At 39.2% G+C, this 13,311-nt stretch overlaps 1 protein-coding gene across 2 annotated transcripts in view; it reads right to left on the reverse strand.

Annotated features, from left to right (window-relative positions):
• Positions 1-13,311, reverse strand: part of ODAD2 (outer dynein arm docking complex subunit 2) — a 183,632-nt gene that overhangs the window by 132,401 nt on the left and 37,920 nt on the right. For both annotated transcript variants that reach the window (XM_044227950.1, XM_044227949.1), the window contains exon 11: positions 318-464. In XM_044227950.1, the coding sequence (XP_044083885.1) occupies positions 318-464 (147 nt within the window). The remainder of the gene's footprint in view (positions 1-317; positions 465-13,311) is intronic.

Raw genomic sequence — 13,311 nt, forward strand, 5'->3', positions numbered from 1 at the left:
CTCAAATCCTTCCCCAGTGACGTTTCTTTAAGGAAAGACTTTCGATTCCCAGGTCTTACCCATAGCCTCCTTACTTTTCTCCAATCATGCAGACAAACATTCATCACTTAAGAAGCACATACTAGTGGAAAAGAACCAAAAGATAAACAAGAACAGCCAAGAAGAGAAGAGTGGTGAACAGCCAAAGGAGCAAGTTTTCAGTGAGACTAGCAGGCAAAGTCAAGAACGAGGCAGAAGTGACAGACACATATCAGTAAAAAGAGAAGCGCGAGGAGGTATGGACGAGGGTCATCAGCCGCGTCACGTAAGCCACTCACCTTACACTTGACTTCGTCTGTATCAAGTAAATTTATCAAAACTTCAAGGCCTCCGACATCCCTGATCGCCAGCTGGCAGGTCTCCTGCGCTAAGTTGAAATCCTTCATTGAACACAACGCAATCACGGTAGCTGTCTGATTTCCTCCCTACAAAGACGCCAAGCCACAGAAGGGTTAAATAAGATCACGCATCCATTGAAATTTACTTAATGGCTATGAATCCACGAACTGGGAAATGTGTCTCCCCGTACATGGTACGTTAAATTTTTTTTAAGTTCTCTGAGTGGCTTATAATTTGTTAAATGAATCATGTAGAGTTGAAGCATGAAAAAGCTTTACAGAGTATCATAAAACATTATTCCAATTAAGAGTCAGTATTTAAAGCTGGTCTGTCTGCTTTACTCAGCGAGGGCATTAGGCGGTATTAGTACGTTAAAGAGAGTCGAGGGGCAAGCCTTGAGAGACCCACAGAGGAATGTAAGTTTTATGTCGAGGTAACAGGCAGTCCCTGTAGTTCTTGAACAGAGTACTGTGCAGTCCAAACCATGCCTGGAAATGATTCTCACAGATGTATGTGGAACAGTCTGGAACAGGGAAAACCTGGAGAAAGGGAAACCATGTGGGAAGTGGTACAGTGATCCCTCCTGGGACTGGGGAGTAAGTGGGAGAAGGGCCATGGGACTGGGGAGGAGGAGGTGAGTCCATTAAGAACAGCAGATGACTCAGTGTGCGGATAAAGGGGAAAGCAGAAAAAGAAGCAGCAGCAGCCTTCAGTATCAAGAGCGCAATGCTGGCCCAATGTAGAGAATCACACAATCAACGTCTGCTTAGCTAATCACCAGATGTCAAGGGTAGTGGGGAATGGCTCCTTTAAGGTAAAACAATCTGGGAGGTTTTTAAAAAATGAGTGATTAATCAGTGAAACAGACCCGCCAGGAAATTATAATCAGAATTCACTTTAGGAGTTCCTGAGTGACGTCCACCCATCATTAATGTTTTGAAAATCTTCTGAAGGACACTGCATAGTACTTATTACTTCTCCTGCTTTTAAGACTGAATGGTAACTAAGAGTTCCAGTGTAAGTGCTGAAATAGTTCATAAGACACAAGAGCAGGGGGTGCCTGGGTGGCTCAGTGGGTTAAGCCACTGCCTTTGACTCGGGTCATGATCTAAGGGTCCTGGGATTGAGCCCCACGTCAGGCTCTCAGCTCAGCGGGGAGCCTGCCCCTCCCCGCCACCGCTTCTCTGCCTACTTGTGATCTCTCTGTCAAATAAATAAATAAAATCTAAAAAAAAAAAAAAAAAAAGGACACAAGAGCAGTATTTCTAATGGAGCTAAGAGTAAACTGTTTCTGTAAAAGGTGCTTATGAAAGATGGCCTTGGATCTTGACCTCAAAACATAGTATGAATGGCCTCAACTATCTCTCTCTCTCCTTTGGGAGGAAAAGACGCCTACAAATTATGTTTATTCTCGTTTGCTAATTATCACTTGATATTGTTATATCTATCATATACACATGTTCATAGCTATAATATATACACTTAAGACAAAAATGGAAATTATATTCAAGCAGCCCAAACCCCTCCTACATATCACACATGCACACATGCAAATCCTCTTGTGAATTCAACACAATGTGTTACTTTTAAAACAAGAAACTGAAATGGGATTATAAGAGGGCAGGTATCAAAAAGATGAAAAAATACAGACTTCAGCCTTTCCTCTTAACCCTTCCAGAAAAGTCCCTCTACATCTCTAAAAATGTGCAGACAACACACTAATTTTCTTTCTGGGTAATCCAGGCTGTCCTCTACATTCAAGATTAAGTTGAGAATGGCAAAAGTCTTCATTTTCTTATTTACATTGAAAATAATGAGTTTTGTTCTTGTGGCTTTTAATGACTTTTTCTCAATACTGAAAGAAATTTTTAACACCGCCAATTGTCCTACAGTTGGTTTTGAAACAAAAATTAGAAGTCTTTCACTTATTACTTTCAATTTTATAATCTCCCTTGTTTGGGAGTACAGGACCCTCCCATAAACACACACAGTAGCACTTCTGGTGTCTTACTTTTAGAAACACAGAAGACAGGTATTTCATAAACCATAGAGAAGAATCTAAATGCTAACCGTAATTCAAGAAAATAACATAGAAAAAAGCAAAAAAAAAAAAAAAAGAGAGAGGGAGAGAGCGAGCCAGAAGAGACAATTATTTAACAAGGCCCTTTTGCTGAATTTAAATGGGTTAGAAGGAACCCGGAAATTCCCCTGGGGTACCCAAAGGAGCAGAGCTGGGCTCCCACATTAAAAGTTTAAAAATGCAAACGCGGAGCTTCAGACAGAGTTCTTGAGGCAGTGGCTTCAGATTCAAGTGTGACTTGAAAGCGAGAAGACGTCAAAACATGTCATGCCTCACTCAAGCCAAGAGAGTCCACCCACGCATGTCAAACCCTGAAGGAGAATGTGCTGTCCCGACATTCTTAGTTCCACGTGATGGAGGACCTTCTTGACTGCTGTTCTTGCGTTGTATTTTCTTTGGTAGCATTTTTCTACTTACACATTCGGCACAGTCATTGTTTCCTATTTCATTTTGAGGTCTCTTAAATTTTTCTTTTCTAGATTATTTCTATCTTTCGTACTTTATTTCATCATACGCATCATAACCAATGATACGACATTTTTAAAGAGTCTTGTGATTGTGGTAGATGCCCAAAAGGTAAGAGGTTATATTTTCCTGAGTTATCTCTAAGCCAATTTTGAAGCCAAAGGATGGAAATTTACATTTATCATTAAGAAGTTAGATCCTTATAGAAAAAAAATTCTCTAAATCATCAGCTTTTTCTGAAAATCTGGAAACATATTCATAGGCTTGAGAGATTTTTTTTTAGAACAGTTTTATATTAGGGAAAGTTAGTTTTTCCACATTTCAGGATTTAGTTCAACTCTTGTCACTGACCACACTCCCCAAAGGATTATAAATCTTTCAGAATGAATACCAGGAGGATGGGAGCCAAAATATTCAACATACAGAGCCACAAATGTTAGCCAATTGCTATTCTTTAAATACCAGCTATGTCAAAGGATTTTCAAATGTTTGTTCTGCTTTGACCAGATGCCATAAACATCTTACTAAGGAGAAGCAGTGCAAATATGCTCATTTTTCAATTAAATCTCCCCTGAGAATGTAATTAGTTGCCAATACTTATTTTCACATTTTATCACGTATTTGCATTTGTGAACTTTAAAGAGCTGGAGAAAACATAGTAAAATATTATTTTATAGCTTCTGAAGAGTTTTGAAGAATGCTTCCAAAAAGCTTTTCCACTTCTTAAATTAATATAAGTCTTCTGCTCGTTGTCTTCCGCCCCTGCTTCTCCTCAGACATCTCCAGGCTCTGTCAGCCTCCGGACACTTCGCAGTTTGCATTCCTTTCTAGGACCAGGAGGCTTTTGTTCATTGTCAAAATCACATTTCCAACATGCAAAAGTTGAATGAATGTTGCTTTCCTTCATTTTCCTCAAAATTTCTTTTAGAAAGAGAAGTTCAGTAGAGGACACTTTTCTAAATAATGTTTCTCATTGTTTTAAGTAAATCTTTGAAATAAAAAAGTATTACCATATCTGGTATATAGATTTAAACCTACCTCCAGTTCCCTTACTGCTGACAACAGAGAAATAAACATTTACAAAGATGAGATGAAGAATGTATTTGAGACTAAATCAGGGAGCCAGCTGCCTCCAACCACTTCTTAATTCTTTCATTCAACAAATTTGCCCACTTATTATTCACCGAGTCTGATTCCAGCAACCAGACACATCCTGGAGGATAAAAACAGACCTGGTCTTTGCCTTGTGGAGCTCATCAAGTTTTGTGGAGAAGAAAGATTTTAATTTTTGAAGCCCATCCAAATAAATGAAAAACTCTAAGCAGTGCTATCCGGAGAGCAGCACAGGGCTATGGAAGCTTGCAGTAGGGGACTTTGGGCCTGGACCTCAGGAAAGGTTTCCCTGAGGAAAGCATGTCTGGACCGAGGTGTGGACAGAGTGGGAGCATTCCCTGGAGGAGGAGGAGGAGGGATGTGATGAAAGGCATGCCAGTCAGAGGAAACAGTATGTGTAAAGCCCTGCGGAGGCGTGGAACGTGGCCTGTTTAAGACCTCACGAAGGCCAGTGTGGCTGAGACCCAGAGCGTGGCAAATGGTCCAAGACCAGCTGAAAAACTAGGTGGGCAAAGGAATCTGCTGGGCCCATAGGTCAGGTTGAGGATTTTAAAAACTTTATTCAAGATTGATAGGAAATATTCAAGGATGTTGTTTTGGGGAAGAGGGGGAGGACTCACATGAGTTGAGCACATTTTTAAAAGATCATTCCAGCGGAAGAGCCTAGAGGGGGCAAGGAGGGGACAAATGGGACATGTGGGGACCATGCAGGTTACTGCAGCTCTCCCGACAAGAGGTAACTGGGATTAAGAGGTCAAGGTGACTCATTATGTGTCACAAAGACTTCAAGTAATGTGCTTTAGAAAAGGATACTATAAAGCTAGCAGACAAAGCTCTGGTGGGCTACCTGCTCACAGGGCCATGATTCGGAGCTTCCCGTCAGAGTCCCATATGGTAACAGTGAGATAAGGAGGCAGGCAGAGGCACAATCTGGAGTGGAGACCCCTCTGTGCTCCCCGCTGTCTGCAATCAAGGGGCAGCAGGTGAGACCCGGTGAGGTGACACAGCCATCACACAGCCATCCGGCTGGCTTTCGGTGTTCTCAGCATTTTTTCCTCCAAACATGCCACTCTGAGAGCAAGAGAAGTGAAGGCCCGCCAGTGACTATTTATTGATGATGACAGAGGGCCTGGCACCCAGCACAGAGGTTGGCTTACAGATACTCTTCATCTCCCAGGATCAGAGACAGTAAAAAGTCAATGCTCAAAGTGAGTGGCATATGACCACGTAAGTCAAGGTAGTAAAATGCATTGCTTTGCCTTCTGTTTATTTGCAAACCGACTTTATACTGATGATTCAGCACTCATAAACCTCAGACTCAAGCGATGAGACTCAAGAGGACTCCAGGAAAGAAAATGAGAAAATGCTGTGCCAGAAGAAAAAAGAAATTAGACTCAGACTGTTGCATTACAAGCTTGCTGAGAATTTTTATTGGGAATGGGTACGGAACAATGCAAGCATTCCCTACACATTCCTTTTAAATAGACATGGAACATTTACCGAAATAGATAATCTGCTGGAATGTCCTAGTCACTGCAATGAGGAAAAAGTTGTAGCAAATATGACTGCCTTCCTAAAAAATTCAGAAGAGTACACTGAATAATTATGATAATTAATAGAAGTAGCTCAATAAAGTGACTGGATGTAAGGAAGACATTAAAAAATGAGTAATTCCCCCAATATACTAAGAATAATAAATCAAAAGATGTAATTTGGAAAATATTCTTATGCCACTATTGGTAAAATAATAACAAAAATATCAAGGAATAAATCTCACAAGAAATTTGTTGAAAATATATGGAAAAGAAGCTATAAAGTTTTACTAAAATACATCAAAATTTAAAAATAAATGAATGGTCATACCATATTGCTGAATAGGATAACTGATGTTATTAAAATTTGCAGACCCACAACTATATGGTCAATTAATTTTTGACAACGCAGGAAAAAATCTATAAAGAACTTATAAAACTCAACACCCAAAAACAAATAACCCAATTTAAAAATGGGCAGAAGATACAGACAGGCATTTCTCCAAGAAGACATCCAGATGGCCAATAGACACATGAAAAGGTGCTCAACATCACTCATCATCAGGAAATACAAATCAAAACTACAATGAAATACCACCTCACACCTGTCAGAATGGGTAAAATTAACAACACAGGAAACAACAGATGTTGGTGAAGATGTGAAGAAAGGAGAACCCTCTTACACTGTTGGTGAGAATGCAAGTTGGTGCAGCCACTCTGGAAAACAGTATGGGAGGTCCTCAAAAAGTTATAAATAGAACTACCCTATGATCCAGCAACTGCCCTACTAGATACTTACCCAAAGGATACAAAAATATGATCCAAAGGGGTACATACTCTCCATTATCAACAATAGGCAAATTATGGAAAGAGCCCAGATGTCCATTGATTAATGAATAAAGAAGACGTGGTGTGTGTGTGTGTATGTGTGTACATATACATATATATGTATATAAATGTGTATATATGTATATATATTTTGGAATATTACTTAAACATCAAAGAGTGAAATCTTGCCATTTGCAAAAACATGGATGGAGCCAGAGAGTACAATACTAAGTGAAATAAGACAGAGAAAGATAAATACCATATGATTTCACTCATATAAGCAATTTGAGAACAAAACAAATGAACATAGGGGAGGGAAAAGAAAGGGAAAACATAGAACAGAGCCTTAACTAAGAGAATAAACTTACGGTTACCAGGAGGGAAGGGGGAGGGAGATAAGGGTTAAGTAGGGGATGGGCATTAAGGAGGGCATTTGTTGTGATGAGCTACTGGTGTTGTATGTAAGTGTTGATTCACTTAAGTAGTACACCTGAAACTAATATTACACCATGGTTAACTAACTAGAATTTAAATAAAAACTTGAAAAATATTACAATTTACCTAAAAGTAATTTATAAATTCATATAGACCGACCAAAATCCTCAACAGCATTTTTGAGGTTTTTTTTTTTTAATTTGATTTTCAACTTTTCTAAAAATGACCTTGAATGAAAAATATGCAAAAAGTAGTTTTAAAAATTTGAGAAAGCTCTCTGGATGATCAAATATAAAATACACCAAAGTTACAGTAATTAAAAGAGCATGGAACTGGCAGGGGAGCATCCAAATAACTCAATGTAATAAAGATCCAGAAACAAACTCTCACATACGAGATGACAATACTTGATAAGGGTAATATCTCAGATCACTGAAAAAGTGGAGGAATGAATAATCTGTGTTGAAACAATGGACTCCCCATTAAAAGAAGAAGGAGAAGGAGAAGGAGAAGAAGAAGAAGAAGAAGAAGAAGAAGAAGTAGTAGTAGTAGTAAAGTTCGATCCCAACCTCACACTGTCCCTGTGAAATGACATCAAGATGGATTCAGGATCTGAATTTTTTTTTTTTAAGCTATAAACCTACCAGGAAGAAATAGAAAATTTTTTGTTCTTTTGGAATGACTTCAGAAAAACCTTCCTAGCTCCTAAGACACAAAACTTTATAATATAGCCATGAAGGAAAGTCAGTATAGTACAATGTACAGTTGTACAATGTACAATTTAAAAGTTTTCGAAGAGTAGACAAAAAGACATGACAAACTAAGAGAAAATATTTGAAAATAATATAACAAAGGATTAATTTGCATTAAGAATCAAAAGACAACCACAGAAAAATAGGCAAGGTATACAATACAATGGCTATTAGAAACATAAAAATATTTACCAACCTCACAAGTAATCAGGAATATGCAAATTCACACAAGATACACCCCCCCCAGTTGAAATTGGCCAAAATAAAAAATAAAAAAAGACTGTAGGTTAGTGAGAATTTGTAACAGTGAATCTTATTTCTGGACAAACAATTTTAATACTCTGGAAAGATTTTAAAGACCATCGATGCCTAGACCTCATTTCAGACCGATTCGTTTAAAACGTCCATGAATGTTACCTGGGCATCAGGTTCCTTGTTTTGTTTTGTTTTTAGGAGCCTGACTGATTTCACTCTGCATTCAAGGTTGACAATCTTTGATATTTATTAATTAAGTATAAATCAACATTTGCTTTGTGTAAGGAGCCATCAAAAATTTTTTATACAAACCAAGTTGGTTGGTTGATTACTTTTCATTATTTCCCTTTCAATTTAGAAGATTTTGGTGGAGTACTCAAACTTCAGTGTGTGTATATTTTTTTGTTTAAAATCCCTTTACTAAGGTGGAATTGATACACAAAAAATTTACATATTTATGTAACCAACTTAATGAGCTTGAGCATCTGCGTACACCTGTGAAACCATCCCCACAATCAAGGTAACAGACGCATCCATTACCTCCAAAAGTTTTCTTATGCTTCCTCCTTTTTGCGGTATTTATACTTACCATGAGATCAATACCCTCTTACATATTTCAAACATACAATTCAATATTGTTAACTATGCTGTGCAGCTTTCCAGAGCTTGTGAAACTAAAACTTTGCACCTATTTAACAACACCTCCCCATTAGAACTATCAAAATTTGAATGCCCATACTCTTTGACCCAGGCAATTCCACTTCAGAGAATCTCTCGTACAGAAATAGGCTACATATCCAAAGAATATGTAAAAAAAAAAAAAAATCTGCTGCAGCCATGTTGTAATAATAAAAGTCGATTTGGGGGACAAGGCAAAATATTACCAGTAAGGGAACTGTTACAAGAATTATTGACAGATACATATAGTAGCCTACTACGTGGTAATTAAAAGGACTGAGGCGGACATGGAAGATCACTGAGAAGACACGTATATACAATACAATAAGACATACAGAAATCAAAATGTCGCATAAGTAGTAGGACTTCATTTTGTGTATAAAAATTATATATGTGTATGTATATACACAGAAACACCGGGAAGGGGGCTTTCCCTGTTATTCTTCGTCACGGCTTAAATTTTACCAAGGGCATATGTTAATGTATTATTTTTATAAGATTTTACTGATTTAAATACGGGAAGGACTAGAAGAGGAACACATGCTTCTGCTAAGCCCTGCATGTCGCAGAAATATCAGGAGGCCACAGCCAGCCACATCCACCCAGAGGGCAGGAGCTGGGAAAGGAACTGCAGCCGTTGCTTGTGTGGAGTAGCAAAGGACCAGAAAGGAGCCTGGAGCTTAATACGTGTCCTACAAATACACAACTTCTAATCATGAGTACAACAGAAGTATATGCAGGAAGTATATAAAACGAAAAGATCACTTATACCAAATCTGGTACCTTTTACTCCTGAACTCTTATATTTATAAATTCTTCAGTGTGCTTAGGCTTCTAGAAGAGGACATGAATGTGTGTTTTTAAAATAAAAAGTAGCAGACTAGAGCATTATGTAAACTGGGACTAGGCAACGCTACTTTCCTACAATTTATTTAGCCTCTCAAATAAATTTGGGGGAAAGCATACTTTGAGGAACAAACTATAGTGTAGCTGCCAACACATCAGGGAACAAATTCCCCCAAAAGATTGCATACATTTTCAGATTACATAAAACTGAACAGAATGCTACATAAAACTTAGATAGCAAAATTCTTTGTAACCAAAAATCATAGGAGTATGGATAGACAATGCGTGATATCATATCATTATACTCTAGCTGGACAATATGCATTTATGAACGAATGAATGAATGAATGAGTTAAAGCTTCAGAAACCTCCCTTGAGATTTTTAATGTCATTTTTCTGTAGGTAAGTTGATGTGGTTGTACAGTGCTAGCTAACAGTAGTATAAGCTGTTACGATTCAGCAGTGTTACTTTATCATACTTAGCCAATTCTCTCTGCCTTTCTCCACTCTTGTTTATGAGAGCCACGGCACAAAAATAGTTTATATCTCAAAGACTAAAAAGCTTCTTAGTTTATCTGTAGAGTATAGATTCCTCTGTGGAGATGAGGAGCCTCTCCATCACTTCCATTACCTCCTTCGTCATAAAAAAAGGGATAATTTTCTTTGGGGTCATATATAAACATACAAGTTACACACATCTCAAGTAATCCAAATACTTAAAACGTGTTCATGACATACACTGCAGTATTTAAGAGTACGTTTGCATAAATGCAAACTCTACTAAGAAATTTTTTAGATGATGCAATTTAAAATATCTTGTGATTTCTGACAGGCAGTGGTTTTTTGGGTCTTTTTTTTTTTTTCTTTTTAATACAAAACTCTTTTTTGTCATGGAGACATTTTCTTTTAAAGTTAACCCACATCAGTGCAACGCCATATGTATTAACTTAGAGATTGTTTCTCACGAAGGTGGGAGTAATTTTCCTTTCTAACTACTGGTGTTTATTTGAATATATAAACAGTGACCACTATTTTCCATTTTTGAAAGAGTCTGCTGAACACGACTAACACAGTCCTATCACCGTCTTCTCCAACTCTTTCATTTAGCAAAAGAGCAGATTCTCATACTGCCTTCCAGAAATGAACACTGAAGTCCTTTGTCAAGAAATGCTCCCTTTTGGGACGCCTGGGTGGCTCAGTTGGTTAAGCCTCTGCCTTCAGCTCAGGTCATGATCCCAGGGTCCTTGGATCGAGTCCCATATCGGGCTCCTTGCTCAGCGGGGAGCCTACTTCTCTCTCTGCCTCTGCCTGCACTCTGCCTCCTTGTGTGCTCTCTCTGACAAATAAACAAAATCTTAAAATAAAAAAAAAAAAAAAGAAAAGAAAGAAAGAAAGAAATGCTCCCTGTATAATTAGTCTCTCACTCAAATGAAGAAAACCAAGTGAGAGAGAAAATAGGAGCACACAACAGCCAAGCCTGCAGGCCCTCTGGGCCCTGAGTTTCTTGACAGAGGGACAGAATAACCAGGCAACAGGCAGTAAAGATAGAAGCCTGGACACCAGCCTGGCCCGCAGCCGCCTCGCCTTCTGTGTGGCCCAGAGTGAACTATTTCTCAGCTTTTCCACCAATGAAACAAGGATCACACTACCTGCTCCTCCATATCCAAAACCTGAGTAATGGGAAAGGAATTTAATTAACTGTAATTGATTGCAAAGTACATCAAATTCCTGCAGTGAAAAATCCTATAACTCCCAGTTACCACTTAGAAGAACTCCTTAACCAATTAAGATGGTTGTGTGTGTGTGTGTGTGCTTGTGTGTGTGTGTTTTTAATCAGTTCCTGAAAGATCATTAAGGAACTGAACACCACAAAAGTAGTCAAAGGTTTTAAAGTTTCAAAATGTCTCTGTGGTGAATCCCTTTCCAGAGGGGACATCCAAAACATGCCAAGGACAGAGCCCACAGTGTCTCTTGGGAAGTCTTGTGGAATTTCTGATGTGCGTCTTTGAGATGTCATGAAGTAGATGTCACAGCTAAGCTGGGGGTGGGAGAGGTTTCTGGGGAAGCCATCAAGTACCTGTACTTTTCATGGCCTGAGAAATCTGAATTTGTAGATCCCTAACAGAAGAATAACTAGCAAGACCCCTGGCACACATGCAAGGTGAAATCAACACCAGTGTTTCATGAGTTTGATCAAATATGATAACACAATTAGGCACTGCCCCTCACCACGTCAACGTGTGTCGACGCCCAGCTGCGATCACCCGCCGCCACTCGGGAGCCTACATTAGCGATTCTCCACTGAGTGACACGTGTCCGGACTACATCACCATCCCCCGGGGCTCGGGGATGAAAATCGCACAGATCACAGACTCAGGAACGAAATCACATTTGGGAATTGGCATTAAGAAGCGCATCGTTTCCCGATCTCGTGGCTAGATCCTTATGGTCTTAGTGTGTAGGAGCTTTCAGCTGGAAGGAAACTTTAAAAATGAACATTTTTTTTTTCAAACTTTCCAGCTTAATTTTTTTTAATTAATCTTTTTTATCTACTGGCTAGTTGCATAAAATTACCAAATAAAATGTTACTTTCGCTAAGATTTTTTTTTAAGGCTGATGAAGCAGTCTGTAAGATAGCAAACGAATACTTGAGGAAAGACTGCCTTTGGGATAACACTGGAATTCTGATCTAAAAATACTACTTTGGTTGCACTAACTCGAATGGGAGACAGCCACTGTCCCAAGTGGTATAAAGAGGTCATATTCGGTCATGAATAAAAAGACAAAAACAAGCCCATAGGCTCCACCCCCTCATTCATTCATTTCCCTGCTTCTGAAGCAGTCCTTCGGTTTCTAATGAAGACCCTGCTCCTATTCTTCATTATGCATAATTCATGGCTCATATACTCAGTCTTTGATTTCTAACTACAGCACGGGCGTTTCTCTTTGGGTATTTCACTCTCTTCAAAGTTAATCTGCCCCAAACCAAAGCCTCCTCATAAACTGGCCTGTTTTCTTTCCTAGCCATTTCTTTGCTGCTTCCAAGGACATCATCCTATTCCAGGCCCCCAGTGCAACCCCCCCGCCCCCACCACCCCCGTAGCTGGCTTTCTGTCTCTTCCCACTCTGACTCTTTCTGCATACCACCTGCTGCTGGACTCTGCTTTCATCATCCTGACCCCTGGCTGAGGTCTGATGAAAATCCCAGGTGTAGAAATAGGCCTCCTGCAGGGAGGAGACACACCTGGGAACACAGCCCTGGGGATTAACCCTAGATTCTTCCATTATTGCAGCAAGGAGTCAGGTATAAGAGCAGCTGAATGAAGCACTTCAGGGCCAGCCATCTACAAGCTGCTGGCTAGTAATCTCCCATCTGAGCCTGGAGCTGATGTCAGGATAGGACTGACACCTTACCCTCAAGTGACAAGGAAATGCCTACAAGGGAGATAAGGCATGATTCTAGACCCACGCTCTGCCATCCCTCCAAACTACCTAAAATCTTGACCAACTGCATTCTGGGCATCCCTCTATAATCTCCTCAATTTTCTCTCGGATTTATTTATCCTACAGTATTAAGTTCCATCCCCAACCCTCCTTTAACCTCCATAGAAATGGATTTCAGTAGGCTTGCAACCTTGTGTCCGGAAATTCATTCTTCAGTTTAATGACATGTACACTGTGTGCGCGGTGTGATTGAAAGGCAGATCTACTGAGAGTTACAGCCTCTCAACTTTTTCTCTCACTCTACTGAACAGAACCTATTTGTACCAATTTAGAATACTATAATACTTGTGACTAATCTACATTTCCAAACAAAATAAAATTCTGCAACTCTCTGATTTCACAAAGGCATTCTCCACATAATTGGTTGAGTAATGAGTAAAATTTCTGCGTTTTTACAAAAACTCACAGAATTAGTGTAGGGCACACATCTTAACAATCTATCTTC

The sequence above is a fragment of the Neovison vison genome, chromosome 12 (genome assembly GCF_020171115.1).
Source record: "Neovison vison isolate M4711 chromosome 12, ASM_NN_V1, whole genome shotgun sequence".
NCBI classification, from domain to species: Eukaryota; Metazoa; Chordata; class Mammalia; order Carnivora; family Mustelidae; genus Neogale; species Neogale vison.